We start from the raw sequence: 20,268 nt of genomic DNA on the forward strand, positions 1-20,268 counted from the left end.
AGCACCTGCAGAATAGAGTCCTCAGAGGGAGCATTTAACGTTCTACACTCCCTCACCCTTGAAGCCATCCTGGACTCCCCAGATCACAACTGGTTTCTTTTTTCTCTGCTCTAAGACACTCAGCTTATATCTTCACCTTAGTGCTCCTTCTGTTCTGTCCTGTAGTGTAGTTAGTTCTTTACAGGTCTATTTCCCTAATGATATAACCACACTAAGGATGAGGAAGATACATTATTTCTCTTTGATTTTCTTCTACAGCATATACCAATTATTTGTTGAATGATTTTAATGACTGAATTTTTAAAGGCAACACTTCAGTCATGTATTTAACACTTTTAAAGGTACAGAAATACATGATTAAATTCAGAGGGAAAAAAAGAGAAGTATAATTTAATGGTAGACTTCTTGGGTTGAATCAAAGTTTTCTAAACATTCTGCAACTTTTCAGAAGAGAAAGATAATTCTAATAATTTCTAATAGAAATTAGATATCTAATAATTTGATAGGGATAATAATTCTAATAATTAGATATCTAAAGATGTCTAATAATTTGATAGGGCTGGTGGTTCAAGTGCAGCAAGGCAGCAGAGAAATAAGTCCGAAATTGCCATTTTAGGCTAAATGAAATATTTCTTAAAGTATCTTCTTCTTCATTTTCCCTTTATTACAAAGTCAAAATATCTACTCCTCCATTTTCTATTTACTTTTCAGAATCAAAGGAAAATACCTTTTCAACATCAGCATCTAATAAGTTGACATGACAAACAAATTCTGTGTATTCTATTTTTAAATTTTAGACACAATCTTTTCAAAGTTCAGCCTAAGAGTCTTTAGTAAGTAACACTGTCCTAGTCTACAAATAAACTTGGGATAATAAACATACATAATAGAAAATTTTAATGCAGTCATAAAACAGGCACTAGCCTATGAACAGCGTCTGAGGTAGCTGGACAGATGGGAAGCAGATGGGTAATCCCAAAGGGGCAAAATGACCCAGCCTCAAACATATGGATAAGATCCCGGATTAACTTCAGTTGCCACTTCCTGCTGTCTCTTTCAGGCACATATTTCAAACAATCAAAGATGATACAGTTTAATATATTTAGGACCTTCTATGGAGAAAAATTGGGAAGAAGAGGTAAAATCATCTGAAGAAGGAGGAGGAGATATAGTAGCCACTCAGAGAAGAAAGAACTGACATGAAAACAATATGAAGGAACACAGTCAGCGGCAGACGTTCAGAATGCCAAACACAGGTGTGCGCTTCTCAAGTCCCTATGTGACAACACACAGCATATCCTGAAAACGTCTGTGACTTATGAATTTGAATTCTAGCACAACAGAATGACTATTAAAACAGAAGTAAAAAACTCTAATTTCTGGCTTTATTATGTCACTGATCATTTAGCTTTATCAGGCTTTCTGTGCTTTGGTTTCCTTATACGTAAAATGAAGGCTGAATTAAAAATTGCTAAGGCCCTCTAACAACGTACCACAATTTAAAAACTATTATGCATAAGAATCAGAATTATAGTGTCTGTGCTAATAATCCTGTCCCAAAAAAGAAGTGTAATATATTAAGCTTATTACAACAAACCGCAATGTTTGATTTTAAGAAAACTTCTGAGTTCTCTTGAGAATTTGGAACATTTTCAATTGCTGCTAAATATATATCACAGAGTACCCAACTCCAATTAGAAACTTTAAGTGCTCCATAGTAATGGGATATGACACCAAATATGCATAAACACATGTATAAATGTGTAAATGTATACATAAACATCCATGTACACACACAGTATTTTGATCTGTCATCTCCTGCCTACTGTTTCATGTAAGCCAGGCGGCCACAAAAGCACATGGGAATCCAAGTCCACTTCACAACTGACAACAACTTTTAATTAAAACTTTAGACAGGACAAGAAGCCAAAACTTTAGGATCGAAACAAATTTGTAATCTGAATACACATACAGTTAATTCAAAATAGTCAAGGTGACACCTTCTCACCTACATTATGAGCACCATTCCTTTCATTAATTTGACAAATATTTATTTAGGGTCTGCTTTAGTTGTATGGATACAATAAAAAGCAAAAACATAAGTGGCATTTGACTTCATGAAACCAAGAGATATTAATGAAATAATCACATAAGTAGAAAAGTGCAATCATGTTAAGGTTGTAATTTATGCTTCTAAAAATTCAAAAGTTCGGGAAAAAGAACATGATGACTCATTGGTCTTTGTTTCAAGTTCTGAAATAAAACACTTTATTTTTCTTGGTACTAATGATAAAGGCCTATAACACTAGAGTTTTGAAAGAACAATCAAATCAGTAATCCCCAGTTAGTCTTACAAACGCTCCATAATAAATTCCTTGGTAAGAAATTGCTATGTAAATGTATTTAATATCTCTACATGAAGCTGGCCTGAATCTACATACAGCTCCTAAAATGAATGAGTCATTTTATATATTAAAACACTTTAAATGGATATGAAGCACACTTAAACATTGTGAGAGAAGATCTAAGCTTCATATGTACCAAGCTCATGAGAAGCACATGGAGAGCTTTCTGGCCTCACTTGAACATTCCTAGTAAGTCTTGAGTGAGTGCTGTCAGCGTCTTAGTACCGCGTTAACCGTGCTTTTGATGCTCACTCAAGGCTTTTCTCTGCCTCTCACCCGATGAGTAACTGCTGCTCCCCGGAAACACTCACGGGTAACCCTGCAGTGCTAACTTTCACAGAACATTCATTACTTTACTCAAAACTCAATTTTCAGGATAAAACCTTCATCTTCTTGGACATCTCCATTTCCATTAATAGGAATAGCACCTGGTAGTCTGAAATGTTCAGTGCTCATTTTCATAAAGATACAGTGTTAACATTAAAGAAGAGATCCTATACATATTCTTATCAGCAGGGAATACAAATCTGTATTGGCTTTCAGAAAGACAACATTCCACAAACTAGCTGAATTTCTCACTCAACAAAATTACAGACTATTACACATTCATGAGTCACTCATGAATACTCGAAATCGTGAATGTCAATAGCCTAGGATACTCTTAGGTATTAACATATAAGTATCAAGCACAAGATAGGCAAAAAGCCCTAATTTCAGAACAGAAGAAAGCATCCATTGTAATAAAGTATAAAAAATAATAACTTTAATACACTAAAATATTTCAATATATACAAACCTTTAAAGCCATCTGGATATACATCAGAAAGAAATTTAGTGTTGATGTCTCCTTCTATAAAGCGTGAGTTGATTATCACCTCTCGAAGCAATGCGATATTATGTGTAACACCTAAAAATAAAATAACAGACTGACTTGAAAATCAATGAGTCAGTTAAAAATATAATTCCTATGATATGCATAAATGTATTATTAATGTCCTATGACCTACCAAAAACCAGGCAAAATTACTTATCTCCTTGATTTCAAGTGATAACAAAATATCTGAACTTGAGGCAGCAATAAAACACTAAATATAAACTCAAGAACCCTATGATGGCCATGTCAATTTAATGGGGACACATCAATGTCTTTTCAATAAATGGGAGAACCACTAGATATGCATTTGGGAAAAACAGAAGATGAACCTCAACCCTAACTCACAGGATACATAAAAATTAACTCAAATTGGGTCACAAACCTAAAACTATAAGACTTACAAAAGGAAATAAAGGAGAAAAATCTTGAGGTAGGGAGCAGATTCTTAGATAGTACACAAAACCCATGAACCATAAAAATAAGTATACCAACAAATCATACTCCATCAAAATTTAAAAGTCTGCTCTTCAAAGGATTTAGTTAAGAAAACGAAATGGCAAACTACAGACAGAAAAAATATTCACAACATATATTTCAAATAAAGAACTTGTAACTGGACTATATAAAGAACAATTACAACAGTAAGATGATAAACAAACCAGGCTTTAAAAAAAGAGGCGAGGTCACATACACCAGCTATACTGAAAATGGATAACCAACAAAAACCTATCCTATAGCACATGAAACTCTGCTCAGGGTTATGCGCCAGTCTGGATGGGAGTGGAGAGAATGGATACAATGTATATATATGGCTGAGTCCCTTCACTATACACCTGAAGCTATCACAACATTGTTAGTTGGTTATACCACAATATAAAGTGTTTTTGGTATTAAAAAACAATTTTTTGTTAAAATAATCAAAAGATATAAGCAGGCATTTCACAAAATATACACAAATGGCCAGCAAGCACAAGAAGATGTTCAACACTGTAAAAAAAAAAATATGGAAATATACCCAAATACTAATTTAAGTGGTTGAAAGTTAAAATATAATATGAAGTGTCAATAGATATGTGGTACAAGTGGGGACTGTCACAACCTGTGATGGGGGGAGGGGGGAAATAAATTGGTACATTTTGGTTTACTTCCACTTTGGACTGTATGAAGGTTTCTTTAAAAGTTAAACATACACTCATCATATGATTAGATAATTCACTCCTAACTATTTACACAAGTTACAATAAAAACATACGCCTATACAAACACTTACACACAGATGTTAACAGCTTTATTTACAAAGTGAAAAACGAAACAGTCTAAATAGCCATCAAAAATGAATGAATTAACAAAATGTGGTTTGTCCATACAAGGAAATTCCACTTGGCTGTAAGAAGAATCCAAAATCACTGCAGATGGTGACTGCAGCCATGAAATTAAAAGACATTTGTTCCTTGGAAGAAAAGCTCTGACCAACCTAGACAGCACATTAAAACGCAGAGACATTACTTAGCCAACAAAGGTCCGTCTAGTCAAAGCTATGGTTTTTCCAGTAGTCATGTATGCATGTGAGAGTTGACTATAAAGAAAGCTGAGCACCAAAGAATTGATGCTTTTGAACTGTGTTGTTGGAAAAGCTCCTGAGAGTCCCTTGGACTGCAGGGAGATCCATCCTAAAGAAAATCAGTTTTGAATATTAATTGGAAGGACTGATGGTGCAACTGAAACTCGAATACTTTGGCCACCTGACATGAAGAGCTGGCTCATTTGAAAAGACCCTGATGCTGGGAAAGATGGAAGGCAGGAGGAGAAGGGGATGACAGAGGACGAGATGGTTGGATGGTATCACTGATTCAATGGACATATGAGTTTGAGCAAGCTCTGGGAGTTGGTGATAGACAGGAAGGCCTGTTGTGCTGCAGTCCATGGGGTCACAAAGGGTTGGACATAACTGAACTGATAAGAAGTGAATCCCCTTATATACACAACAAGGATGAATCTCAAATTATTATGCTGAATTAAAGAAAGAAGCAAGACCAAAAATAATGCATACTAAATGCAACCTACAAGAAGCGTTAGGACAGGGTCAGAGACAGGGTGAACTGCAAAGGCCACGAGGAAACTTTGGGAGGTGATAGAAATGTTCAGTCTATTGATTATGGTGATGGTTTCACAGGTCTACATAGGTCAAAACTCACCAAATTGAATGCTTTAAATATGAGTAGTTGATTATATGTCAAGTATCCTTCAAAATAAGTAGAGAATAAAGAGGAGAGTTGTGGGGACAGGAGAGGCAGAGGAGAGAGGACAAGGAGAAGAAAAAAGCTGATGATCAAGAAGGAAAACTGAACCCAGGACACAATGACTCCTTCAAAGTGAAGGAAATGGCAACTCACTCCAGCATTCTTGCCTGGGGACTCCCATCAACAGAGGAGCCCGGCAGGCTGCAGTCCATGGGTCTTCAAAAGAGCTGGACACGACTTGGCAACTAAACAACAAAACAAAACAATGACTACTCCAAAGCGAAGTTGAAATAGGTAGCCACTACAGAGGGGTATGAATGGTACAAGGAGGAATATACGATACAGAAAAGTTTATGAAGGAGGTATATTACAAAAATATTAAATAGGAATAAAAGGTAGAGCAAGGAGGCATCTTAAAACCAGCTATTAGGGAAAGCAGGTATTAGATCAGGCGTCCACTAAAAGGGCAATTGGAGTATATTACACAGTTGAAGTAAACAGAGAGATTTGCTAATTCCTTTCAATTCTTTAATGATTCAGTCATTAGCACACCCTCCAGGTAGAATTAGATGTATAGTTCCAATTTGTACTACTATGCTTCGTAACAAACCTAGAAAGCCTGATTCTGTTCTGGCTATTCAAGCCTTAGAGAATCCCTCCCTATACAATAATTACAAAGTAGGCAAAGAATCGCTCAGGTTCAAGTACCTGACTGACCTCTCACTCTGAGTAAGCTATTTAAACTCTCAAAGTTTTAATGTCCTCATTTGTGAAATGGTGATAAATAATAAATCTATTTAGTATCACTGTCATGAGGTACAAATGAAATAATGTTTACCACAATCTAGGGCACTCAAGACTATTACTGTGCTCATTATTATCCTTCTATATGATAATAAATATAGAGCAGAAGACAACATGTAATTAATAAACAACAGACAGACGCTGAACAGCACTGACCTACTACCTTCTAGTTCATTTTCTGTAAGAATGGAAGCTCCACAAACCTAAGCTCATATCTAATTCTACGCGGAGGGTGTGCTCATCCTATAAGCAAGATCAGGAAACTACGGCCTGCGGTTCAGATGGTAAATAAGGTTTTACTGAAACACAGCAGTGTTTATAAAGGGTCGTCTTCATGCTTCAAAAGTAGAGCCTAGTGGCTGCAACGGAGACCATGCTACCCACAAAGTCTAAGATATTTCTTCTCTGGCCCTTTACCAAAAATTTGCCCATATCTGCTAACAAGTGTTAACAATGTTGTTCCAAGCAAATTAATCTATACCTATTAGCAATTTCTCCACACCTAATACTCATGCAGGAGTCAGATATCACAGGAAGGAAAATGAAAGTAAACTCTATGCTATATGTTTTGGGGGAACTTTTAGCAACCAGTGATAGAACAAGAAAATGAGCACGAAAAAGAAGACACAAATAAGAAAACTGTGATTCAAAGTGACTAAATCATTCAACAAACGTTTAGTACACTATAAATAATAATGGTTCAGTTCAGTTGCTCAGTCATGTTCGACTCTTTGAAACCTCATGAATCCCAGCACGCCAGGCCTCCCTGTCCATCACCAACTCCCGGAGTTCACCCAAACTCATGTCCATCGAGTCGGTGATGCCATCCAGCCATCTCATCCTCTGTCGTCCCCTTCTCCTCCAACCCCCAATCCCTTCCAGCATCAGGGTCTCTTCCAAGGAGTCAACTCTTCACATGAGGTGGCCAAAGTAGTGGAGTTTCAGCTTTAGCATCATTCCTTCCAAAGAACACCCAGGACTGATCTCCTTTAGGATGGACTGGTTGGATCTCCTTGCAGTCCTAGGGACTCTCAAGAGTCTTCTCCAACACCACAGTTCAAAAGCATCAATTCTTCGGCGCTCAGCCTTCTTCACAGTCCAACTCTCACATGCATACATGACCACTGGAAAAACCATAGCCTTGACTAGACGGACCTTGGTTGGCAAAGTAATGTCTCTGCTTTTGAATATGCTATCTAGGTTGGTCATAACTTTTCTTCCAAGGAGTAAGCGTCTTTTAATTTCATGGCTGCAGTCAACATCTGCAGTGATTTTGGAGCCCCAAAAAAATAAAGTCTGACACTGTTTCCACTGTTTCCCCATCTATTTGCCATGAAGTGATGGGACCAGATGCCATGATCTTCGTTTTCTGAACATTGAGCTTTAAGTCAACTTTTTCACTCTCCTCTTTCACTTTCATCAAGAGACTCTTTAGTTCCTCTTCACTTTCTGCCATAAGGGTGGTGTCATCTGCATATCAGGTTACTGATATTTCTCCCAGCAATCTTGATTCCAGCTTGTGCTTCTTCCAGCCCAGCGTTTCTCATGATGTACTCTGCATATAAGTCAAATAAGCAGGGAGACAATATACAGCCTTGACGTACTGCTTTTCCTATTTGGGACCAGGCTGTTGTTCCATGTCCAGTTCTAACTGTTGGTTCCTGACCTAAATATAGGTTTCTCAAGAGGCAGGTCAGATGGTCAGGTTATTTGCATTTCTTTCAGAATTTTCCACAGTTCAATTGTGGATGTGACTGGTGATAGAAGCAAGGTCCGAAGCTATAAAGAGCAATATTGCATAGAAACCTGGAATATTGGGTCCATGAATCAAGGCAAATTGGAAGTGGTCAAACAGGAGATGGCAAGAGTGAACGTCGACATTCTAGGAATCAGCGAACTAAAATGGACTGAAATGGGTGAATTTAACTCAGATGACCATTATATCTACTACTGTGGGCAGGAATCCCTTAGAAGAAATGGAGTAGCCATCATGGTCAACAAGAGAGTCCAAAATGCAGTACTTCAAAGCAATCTCAAAAACGACAGAATGATCTCTGTTTGTTTCCAAGGCAAACCATTCAATATCACAGTAATCCAAGCGTATGCCCCAACCAATAACGCTGAAGAAGCTGAAGTTGAACGGTTCTATGAAGACCTACAAGATCTTTTAGAACTAACACCCACAAAAGATGTCCTTTTCATTATAGAGGACTGGAATGCAAAAGTAGGAAGTCAAGAAATACCTGGAGTAACAGGCAAATTTGGCCTTGGAATATGGAATGAAGCAGGGCAAAGGCTAATAAGAGTTTTGTCAAGAGAACACACTGGTGATAGCAAACATCCTCTTCCAACAACACAAGAGAAGACTCTACACATGGACATCACCAGATGGTCAACACCGAAATCAGACTGATTATATTCTTTGCAGCCAAAGATGGAGAAGCTCTATACAATCAGCAAAAACAAGACCGGGAGCTGACTGTGGCTCAGATCATGAACTCCTTATTGCTAAATTCACACTTAAATTGAAGAAAGTGGGTAAAACCACTAGACCATTCAGGTATGACCTAAATCAAATCCCTTATGATTATACAGAGAAGTGAGAAATAGATTTAAGGGACTAGATCTGATAGATAAAGTGCCTGATGAACTATGGATGGAGGTTCATGACATTGTACAGGAGACAGGGATCAAGACCATCCCCATGGAAAAGAAATGCAAAAAAGCAAAATGGCTGTCTGGGGAGGCCTTACAAATAGCTGTGAAAAGAAGAGAAGTGAAAAGTAAAGGAGAAAAAGAAAGATATAAACATCTGAATGCAGAGTTCTAAGGAATAGCAAGGAGAGATAAGAAAGCCTTTCTCAGCGATCAATGCAAAGAAATGGAGGAAAACAACAGAATGGGAAAGACTAGAGATCTCTTGAAGAAAATTAGAGATACCAAGGGAACATCTCATGTAAAGATGGGCTCGATAAAGGACAGAAATGGTATGGACCTAACAGAGGCAGAAGATAGTAAGAAGAGGTGGCAAGAATACACAGAAGAACTGTACAAAAAAGATCTTCATGACCAAGATAATCACAATGGTGTGATCACTCACCTAGAGCAGACATCCTGGAATGTGAAGTCAAGTGGGCCTTAGAAAGCATCACTACGAACAAAGCTAGTGGAGGGGATGGATTTCCAGTGGAGCTATTCCAAATCCTGAAAGATGATGCTGTGAAAGTGCTGCACTCAATATGCCAGCAAATTTGGAAAACTCAGCAGTGGCCACAGGACTGGAAAAGGTCAGTTTTCATTCCAATCCCAAAGAAGGGCAATGCCAAAGAATGCTCAAACTACCGCACAATTGCACTCATCTCACACACTAGTAAAGTAATGCTCAAAATTCTCCAAGCCAGGCTCCAGCAATACGTGAACCGTGAACTTCCAGATGTTCAAGCTGGTTTTAGAAAAGGCAGAGGAACCAGAGATCAAATTGCCAACATCTGCTGGATCATCGAAAAAGCAAGAGAATTCCAGAAAAACATCTATTTCTGCTTTATTGACTATGCCAAAGCCTTTGACCTTGTGGATCACAATAAACTGTGGAAAATTCTTAAAGAGATGGGAATACCAGACCACCTGACCTGCCTCTTGAGAAATCTGTATGCAGGTCAGGAAGCAAAAATTAGAACTGGACATGGAACAACAGACTGGTTCCAAATAGGAAAAGGAGTACGTCAAGGCTGTCTATTGTCACCCTGCTTATTTAACTTCTATGCAGAATACATCATGAGAAATGCTGAGCTGGAAGAAGCACAAGCTAGAACTACGATTGCAGGGAGAAACATAAATAACTTCAGATATGCAGATGACACCACCCTTATGGCAGAAAGTGAAGAGGAACTAAAAAGCCTCTTGATGAAAGTGAAAGAGGAGAGTGAAAAAGTTGGCTTAAAGCTCAACATTCAGAACACGAAGATCATGGCATCTGGTCCCATCACTTCATGGCAAATAGATGGGGAAACAGCGTCAGACTTTATTTTTTTAGGCTCCAAAATCACTGCAGATGGTGACCGCAGCCATGAAATTAAAAGACGCTTACTCCTTGGAAGAAAAGTTATGACCAACCTAGATAGCATATTCAAAAGTAGAGACATAACTTTGCCAACAAAGGTCCGTCTGGTCAAGGCTATGGTTTTTCCAGTGGTCATGTATGGATGTGAGAGTTGGACTGTGAAGAAGGCTGAGCGCCGAAGAATTTATGCTTTGAACTGTGGTGTTGGAGAAGACTCTTGAGAGTCCCTTGGACTGCAAGGAGATCCAACCAGTCTATTCTAAAGGAGATCAGCCCTGGGATTTCTTTGGAAGGAATGATGCTAAAGCTGAAACTCCACTACTTTGGCCACCTCATGTGAAGAGTTGACTCACTTGAAAAGACCCTGATGCTGGGAAGGATTGGGAGCAGGAGAAGGGGATGACAGAGGATGAGATGGTTGGATGGCATCACCAACTCTATGGACGTGAATCTGAGTGAACTTCGGGACTTGGTGATGGACAGGGAGGCCTGGCGTGCTGCGATTCATGGGGTTGCAAAGAGTCCGACAGGACTGACGGACTCAACTGAACTGAACTGAATACATATCAAATAAAATTTTAAATACGGTAGTATCTTGTGACAGACTGCAGGATTCCCGTAATTTTACATTTTATCTTTCCACAGTAGAATGCTAACTAAACAAAAGACCACCTAGACAGACTCCATTTTCTCATCTATGTTACAGCTAGACAGACTAATTCCAAGGAAAAAAAGAGTCTAAGTTAAAGAAATGTATCCAAGTGCAGTCTCACTTACATGAAAAAAAGAACTGCTTGATCTTCGTTTCCTTCCTTTTCCCATGGGCTCCTTGATACTGCAGGAACTCGGCTTTGGCAATATGGATGAAGGGGAGAATCAAGGCAGGTGTAGGGGGTAGGTGGGGGTGGAAAGAGACAGGTCTGTGTATCTCCCGGAATAATGGCCACAGGATGTTAACTTGCCCCATCAGTGCAGACCAGCCAGACCATTAAATAAGAAGTAGATGAATTTCTATCTTATTTATACCACTGGATTTAAGACACTTTGTTCCAGCAGGTTACCCTGTACGCATGGGTACACATGGGGGAGAAAAAGTCCTTTTTTCAGTATGACTTGCTATCTCTGAGCCAACAAACATGAACAGTTTAATACATCTTTCCAGGCATTCTTCTATCCATCTCTTTATTATATTAGACTAGCAACATATGAAAAATTCTGAGCATCTCTCTTCCTGAGTCAGAAGATAATCACGTCTATAATTTTATAAAATACAATTTTCAACCTATTCAAACTATTTCAAAACGTTTAGAGAAAGTTCCAAAATTCAAATTTTAATGCTACTCCTTTATTTATTCCACGGGAGAAGTTTTCACATATAGACAGTAATCTAATAAATATCTTTCACAATACATGCCCAGGAGAAATGCATAGTTTTCTCAACCTTGTTTTGTGGATAATGACTTGGTCCATACTAAATAACTAATGTTTTGAAGGGCTTTTGTAATTATGTATATCTCTACAAGGAATTATAAAAAAGTATAACAACTTCTGATTACACCAATACAGCTAACAAATCATTGCAAAAGTTGACATTTGCCTATATTATAGGTGATTTTTTTTTTTTTTTTACTTCCATGGGGGTCTTAGTTCCCCAACCAGGGATCAAACCCATGCCCCCTGCAATGGAAGCGCAGAGTCTTAATCAGTGGACCACCATCGAAGTCCCTAAGTGATGGTTTGCTACACAAAAACAAAGAACAATTTATTAAAAAGCAAAGCGTTAGGATGCTTAGAAGGACAAACTAGGTAGGCAAGAATTTAAAACAGAAGACACCATGGAAGAGTTCAGGCTACACAGAGGAAAGGAATCCCTTTGTCATATGTTTTACAAACAGACCAAACTAAATCACTTTGGAAGAAGAGTTACGACTTGCCAGCGAGATGTATATGTACAGGAAATGACAGATGCAGCGTCCTAGGAAGAGTGAAGAGACCTGGCTGGGAAAGAAAACAGAAAAAGACACAGAAGGACACAAAAATGGGTAAGATTAGAGAGGAACTTAAGAGCGTTTAAGAATTTTCATTTTGGTAGAAAGTGAATACCAGCAGGCATTTCTATGAAGAGGACTAAAAGAAGGATGACTCTGTGCGACCCCATGGCCTGTAGCCCACCAGGCTCCTCTGTCCATGGGATTCTCCAGGCAAGAATACTGGAGTGGGTTGCCATGCCCTCCTCCAGGGGATCTTCCTGACTCAGGGATAGAATCCACGTCTTTCACATCTCCTGCACTGGCAGGTTGGTTCTTTACCACTAGCGCCATCTGGGAAACCCAAAAGAAGGACACCAAGGCCAAAGGGTATGAGCAAAGAGGACTGGCGCACCAGAGAAGTCAAACAGGAACATTCAGGGTCTCACAGCCTAGCAAAGAATTCACTTTACCTTGAGAGCAACCAGAATGGCTGAAACAGGCAGACATGAGTAGATTTGTGCATTCCGGGAATCACTCTGGTGCTGCTACAAAAGGGATTGGGAAGGTTCAAGAGTGAAGTTGGGAAAAAGCAAGCTGACAACTGCAGGAGATGTGCTGGAAAATTGTAAGGCCTCAGCCCACAGTTAGGGAGCAGATGAGACAGGAGACAGGAGAAAGAAATCTCTCAGCCACACTTGAGAGATGTCTGGGAGGCAGACGGGGCTTGGTGGTTTAGGGGAATGGAAGGATGGGGAAGGTGAATCAAGCACCAACACCCGAACTTCTGAGTCTGCAACATCACAGATAATAACATTTACAGGAAAGGAATAGGTTGAAAGGAAAAAACTAGATGCATATTTTGCAAGTTAAATGAGAGACGCCTGTGAGACGGATAGATAATGTCTAAATCATTAGAATTCAGACTGGCAGACAGATTAAATGCACACACATCAGAATACAGAGATCGTGCAGGTGGACATTCACATGAAGGAATCCAGAAGAGAAACTGAAGCACAGACAGGCAAGACCAATCCAGCAAGTTTTGGAAAAAACAAGATCTTAAAGGAGGGACTGGAAAGGATGAATGTGAGAAGATCAAGGTGTAGTCGTAACTTCATTTCTAAAATACAGAGTTCTTATATATACAGTGGGCTTCCCAGGTGGCGCTAGTGGTAAAGAAGCCATCTGCCAGTGCAGGAGATGCAAGAGACAGGGGATAGATCCCTGGAAAGATCCCCTGAAGAAGGAAATGGCAACCCACTCCAGTATTCTTGCCTGGACACGAATCTCAAGGACAGAGGAGCCTGGAGAGCTACCGTTCTTGGGGTCACAAAGGCTGAACAACACGACTGAAGCTACTTAGCACAGGCACATAAATACTTTAACAATTCAGAATGTTTTGATTTATAAGTTATTTTATGTAAATAGCAAATAACTTAGAAAGGCAGTCTCTCAGCAATTTTGTCCTTTCTTCCTCCAGTTAAATAAAAATAATACTGTCTACTTTATATGCACAATATTCTGTATTTAAGTTTTACTGGCTTTTCTGTGATAGTCTCACGCTAGTATAAATTTTCTTGCCCTCTGTGAGGCCAATGCCAGAATCGTTGGCAATGGGTTCTGTCTTCAGTAAAATACAACTTTCAGAAACAGTTAATGATAATCTGAACAAAAATGAGATGATTTACTGATGCCAGTGATCAATTTAAGACCATGACACCTCCAAATTTAAAATGCATGCAGTTTTGCAGGATAAATGATGTTGTACTTCAATCCCATATTCAAAGTTGAAAAAGAGGTGATTTTTTAAAATGTAACTCAAAGGAAACATCAGCAAATATTAATTTATGTTTTGGACAACAAAGAGCAGAGCCACTCAACCACACAAATGAAGCATGGACTTTCAAAAATTTTTCTACTTGATTAGTAAATAGAGCATGAAAACACAGACTTTTACCCTGCTAATAGTGTTTTAGGGATAAAATTAATATACAAGAGCACTTTCCCTTTAATGTTCTCTGAATAAAATATCACACATTACTATGTAATATTACATATATTACTAGTAATCTATTATCTTTTCCTAAGGACCAAGGCAAGACAAGGGTTAATGGCAGACAACCAAAATCCAGATCCCACAACTGATTGCTCCAAAAACTACTCTATATTAATTAATTCTAAAGTCAATTAAGGGACTAATAAGCTATTAAATCTAAAAGCTCAAAAGACCAGATAAAGGATAAAAAGCACTCAACCGCTAAAGGATACCCTACATATTTGAAAGTTAGCATTTTGTTCTTAGTTTACTTTTCATGTTCCAGTTACGACAATGCCGTTACATAAGCTGGTCCTGCTCAAACAATAAGCGGATAGCTGAGGTGCCCTCAGGCTTAGTTTTATAACTTTAACGATATTATTAATCACATACTCATAAAAATTATGACTGTGAGATGTGGACTGGGAATTGAGGATGACCTCTGCCAAAGTTCACGGGGTCCCATCTGTATGGGAAATCATGACCAGGCCACAGAAGAGAGGACCCCCAGGAGCAGGCTTCTCCTGACTACCTGCTGCTTCTAAAACACGGGCCAGACATGAGCTACACACACTGTCAGGATCAAACAGAGGCCAAAAGCCATCGCTTATTTCATGGGGGCTCAGAAATTAACTTTAACCAAATTACATCTTTTTCTAAAGAAGCTTTATCTTAACAAAAGCTCACCATCGGCTCCAGGAAAAAAAAAAATTATCTGAACAACTAAATAGTTATCAAAACTAAACAGCAAACTACCTACTGTTCTTCATAAAACAATTTTCTAAGCCCGCAATCCTTTAGAATTAGTCAGATGAATGAGATATAGTACGTATCGCAAATGTGTCTCCATTTTTATCCCTTAAAGGTAAGCTTTGGGAGAAGGGCAGCATATGCTCCCCTTTACTTATTTTTTTTTTAATCTTTCATTTTGGAATATTTTCAGAATTACAGAAAATTCACAAAAATAGTACAAAGAGCATATACATCCTTTACCCAGATTCTCCAATGTTAACATCTGGCCACCTTTATTTGCTTTGTCATTCATTGTTTCTCTCTTTATGTATACACACACAATTTCTCTTTTCTTAAACATTCGAGGCTAAGCTGCAGGCAAATACCTCTAAGTATCTCAGGGCACATCTCCTAAAACCAAGCCCAGTCTCTCCTGTAATCATAGTACAATGACCAAATCTAAAAATTAACACTGACAATGTATTATCATTTCATCTACAGACTTGATTCAAATTCCACCAGTTGTCCTATTTATGACCTTTTCTACAAAAGGAAAACATTTTCTTCCTGGTTCAGGAACTAATCCAGGATCACATGCTGCATTTAATTGTCATGAGTCCTTAGTTTGCTTTGATGTAGATAAGTTGATCCGTTTTTGTGTTTCTTGACCTTGACACTTTGGAAGAGTACAAGCCACTTATACTGTACACTTTCTTTCAGTTTGGTTTGCCTGATGTTTCCTCATGATTATATTCATGTTACACATTTTTGGCCAGAATAGTACAGAAAGAATGTGGACTTTTCAGTGCATCAAACCAAGAGGCACAGGCTCCTGATTTGTTCCATTACCAGTGATATTAATTTTAACCATTTGGGCAAGTTTCAAGGTTTATCCATTTTAAAGGTACTATTTTCCCCATTTTGATTAATTAGTTATCATCTGAAGAGATATTATAAATTAAGCAAATACCTGTCTCTCATCATATTTTCATCCACTAATTTTAACATCAATCACTGGTGATTCATCCAAACAATCTGGTGTTTGCCGAGTACTGATTTTTCTACACTTATTAGTTAAAAATCTACCATAAGGAAGAGCTGTGAGCCCCACCCTCATTCACCTTTTCTATTTGTATCATACAAACTCATGGACTCTTCATTTCATGGATTTTAATCTATTCCTAGCATTATTCATTTTCTTGCTGAGGTTTTTCCAGAATTGCCAACAGAAGCCCCTGAAAGCTGGTTCCTGGGTCTTTTTTTTTTTTTTTTTTTTTGGCATATCCTCATTTCTTGAGCCACTTGATTACATTCTTATATAAGATCTCTCAGGCTCATCTTCTACTCTTTCTGAAAGCAGCCATTTTTGAAGGAGTGCAGGTTCCATTTATGGGAGGACGGTATTCACAGAACAAGATCTGGGTGCCTGGTGTGCTCCTTGCTATGGGTGTCAGTGCTTCTATGACCTCTCAGCAGGACAGTAGTTCTCAATCATTGGGCAAGACTTTCCCCTCAGGGGACACATGGCAATGTCTGGAAGTCCATGATTGTCACAACTGAGGAGATAGTACTGAAATTTAGTGGGGAGAGGCCAAGGATGTTGATAAACACCCAACCATGCACAGACAGGACAGCCCCGCTTTACAACAAATACGTGTCTCCTCCAGACATCAGCGATGCTAAAGTTGAGAAATCCTGAGTTAGAGAGTGTGTGTGTGTGTGTGTGTGTGTGTGTGTGTGTGTGTGTGTATGTGTATATGTATGTACACACACACACACACACACAATTACAAATGTAGTAACATGTATTTATTTATTTTTCAATCTATGTTAAAAACTATGAAGTCACACTGAACTTCCAACTCAGCACTGCAGGGTTCATTCCATGCTTTTCCATTCCCACATCTGTAACTCCTTTCTCTGACAATGAGAAACTTGGCTCCTCTTATCCACAATACATATATTTATTTCCTCAATCCCAGAATATACATCAACTGGTTTCAGAGCTGCTAACCCACGAACTAAGAAAAATAAACCTACTAACTAGAGCTTAGTGTTTGTTTAGACATATTTTATTTCTACCTTGAGGGTATCCAGTAAAAATACTATTAAAAGTTATTTAGATTCACTTTCCCTCCCCCGGCTCCTTCAGCATGGTTGTATGATTCATACCATCCTGTCCATCTGTTTGCTTGGATTTCTCTTTGAGTTTTCCCCCAGAACATTAATGATTTTATGTATTCATTTTTAAATATTAAGATGGATCTACAGGTCAGAATTATACAAAAATGTATAATCTAAGAAGTCTTTCCCTTTCATCCCATGTACTATTTCCTGTCCCCTAATCATTTCCACCAGACCGTCCCGCCACCTCCTACAAAAATGTCATCTTACTAGTCCTGGCTTTGCATGTGTGTGTGTGTTTCCAAAACACAGCAGATACATTTATATATTCTTATTTCTTCTAGCTGTCTGCCAATATCTATTTTCCCTTCCTTCCTTTAATAAGAGAAGTGTTATGCTTCAGCTGAGGATATGGCCACCTTGCTATCCACTACATCTCCCATCTTTCTAGCACCTAGGTATGACCACCTAGACTCACCCCCAATAGGAGAGTAGCAGAAATAGAGGGTACTCTCTGGGTTAGGCCCTGAAAATCAGTGAGCATGAATTCCCCTGCTCCTGCTATCTTCCTGCTGAGCCTGGATGACAGGCATGAAAAGCAGCTGCTCTGGGCCCTAAAATGAGAACCATTTGCTGTGATCCTGGAGTCACCCTACTGACCCTTGACACCTCCCTTCTCAACTGTTACCTGGGAGAGAAATTGAACTGTATCTTTCTCTGTATTTTCGATTCTGTTACAACTGCTTAGACTGGATTAACTATGAAAAGCCATCAAGTGGGGAGAAGATGGTGCAAACCAGGAAACTGAGACAAGAGTGAAGTATGAGAAAAGGGGGCCTGAGGGACAGTGGTGCAAACGAGGCGGCAGAGTCCACAAAGAGGCAACGGGAAGACATAAAGCAGGGGAGTGCTCTCTGGGTTTGTACTTTGTACACCAACCCACTAAAGAGTCGACTGGTGCGGTAAGGAAGACGTATGGAAAACCCACTCAGGAAGCGAGAGCTCTCATCCGGGACATCAAGTGTTGGCATGGGGCTCCAGGGCCAGAGGACAGAAAGTGGAATCAAAACGTAATCAGACGAAGTATACAGACCCTCAGAATGCATTTGAGACCACTTTTCTGAGCCCAAGTGCTCACCGCCGTTACTCTCAGACCTCTGCATCCACCACCCAGAGGGCAAACTTCTCTGCACATCCCTCATCCTTGGAACCTCAGAGGACTCAACCCCACCCTCCCTAGACACCCACTCCCTCTTTTCCAGGCTGGCCCACACCCAGTGAGACCACTGACTGGTTCGTCTACCACAGATGCAGCATCTTCACGGGATGTTCCACTCACCTCCTTAGTGGCCAGTTGCTTAGTTGTGTCCAACTCTGCGACCCCATGGACTGTAGCCTGTCAGGCTCTTCTGTCCGTAGAATTTTCCAAGCAAGAATAATACTGGAGTGGATTGCCATTTCCTTCTCCAACTCACTTCCTTGCATTACCTGAAATCCTCAACGCCCTCAGGGACCTCACTTCTCCAGTGACCCTCACTGCCGCTTCCAAAACATCACCTCTTCTAATCCTTGGAGAAACTTCCATTTCCTTGAGGTTCATTTTATCTGGTCAGTGAAGCTTCTCAATTATCCATCATCTCTCAGCATCCCTGGCACAATGCAATATTCACTAAAGAATTTACATTACCCAACTCTTGACCTTTCCTCTGATCCTAAGTCGTACCACCCATGCAGGTGATCCATTCAACATTATCTCAGCTCAGTTCTTAGGATCACCTCTCAAATAATCTGTTCTACCACTTTAGCCACCTAGTTCCATAATCACACTCTGAAATCACCTAATGTTTAGTAACTGAGCCACTTTGAAAGTCACCAATTCAAAACACGTAGACATCACTGGCCAACTGTAACGCCCAACTTTCCAGCTTATTTCCCAAGTATGTTCCCTGGGCCAGTACTGAAACCTCCAATCTAGAATGTGAGATGTTCTATGCCAATTGCCCCTGGCTCTTCTGAGGAGTTAATGTTATGACATAGAAAGAGGCGAGAAAATAGAGATATAACCATAAAAACTTTGAATGGACCATATTAGGGCTAAAAAAAAAACAGGTAAAAAACACAATGCGGGGAACAACTGGGGAAATTCCCATACGGACAGTACATTAGATGATATTATGAACCGATGCCAGTTTTCTTTGATGAGATAATGGTATTCCGTGGTTTTGCAGAAATATAATCTTACCCTTAAGGTACCTTCTGAAGTATTTAGGAGTGATGTGTCAGGATGCCTGCAACTTTCTGTCAAATAGTTCAGGAAACAAACAGGGGGAGGGGAGGGAGAAGATGAACAAAGGGAGAGATGAAGAAAAAAGCAAACAAAGAAAGGCTTAACCATTGATCTAGATGAAGAGCGGACCAATGTGCAAAGTACTATCCATTCACCTTTCCTCTGGGTTTGAAAAATACCTAGAATTAAAACATCTGGGGCAATACCTAAAATTAAAAGAAAACCCCTCTTTTGAGCTAAAAGAAGTTATATATATATATATGTATTTCAATATGATATAAAATTATTCTCTATGCTCGTTCAAACATAACTGAAGGGCAGGAAGATTTTAACTAAATGTTTGCACTATGCATTACTCTCCAAACTGCTTGTCTATTTTAGTAATATATACAGCTATCACAAATGCCCAGTATTTTATTGTGAAGATCTGTCCATTGAGTAGACACTGAGGCTGATCAGAATTCTGGCTACTACAAACAAGACTGCCGTAAGTGTCTTTATAAACAGCATCTCACAATTCAGTCTTTTCACACTGCAGGGCAGATTCCCCAAAATGGAACAGTGAGATGAAAGGGCACCTACTTTTAACTTCTAGTGCTAGATTATTTTCCCAAAAGACAAGAGCAAGTTACACACTTCAGGGATGCATGCCTGAGTGTGCCCAGAGCCTTTACTTCTCCAGCATGGTGAGTTCCCGGTCTTTTTTAAAATGTTGCTATTCTGAGGAGTCGTTTTAA

General features: G+C 39.2%; 1 protein-coding gene across 5 annotated transcripts in view; it reads right to left on the bottom strand.

The window, feature by feature from the left end:
* PCCA (propionyl-CoA carboxylase subunit alpha) overlaps positions 1–20,268 on the bottom strand; it is a 363,650-nt gene that overhangs the window by 154,802 nt on the left and 188,580 nt on the right. For all 5 annotated transcript variants that reach the window (XM_044927096.2, XM_025262608.3, XM_025262607.3 and 2 more), the window contains one exon: positions 3,202–3,312. In XM_044927096.2, coding sequence (XP_044783031.2) covers positions 3,202–3,312 — 111 coding nt within the window. The remainder of the gene's footprint in view (positions 1–3,201; positions 3,313–20,268) is intronic.

This window comes from Bubalus bubalis, chromosome 13 (assembly GCF_019923935.1).
Source record: "Bubalus bubalis isolate 160015118507 breed Murrah chromosome 13, NDDB_SH_1, whole genome shotgun sequence".
Lineage (NCBI taxonomy): Eukaryota > Metazoa > Chordata > Mammalia > Artiodactyla > Bovidae > Bubalus > Bubalus bubalis.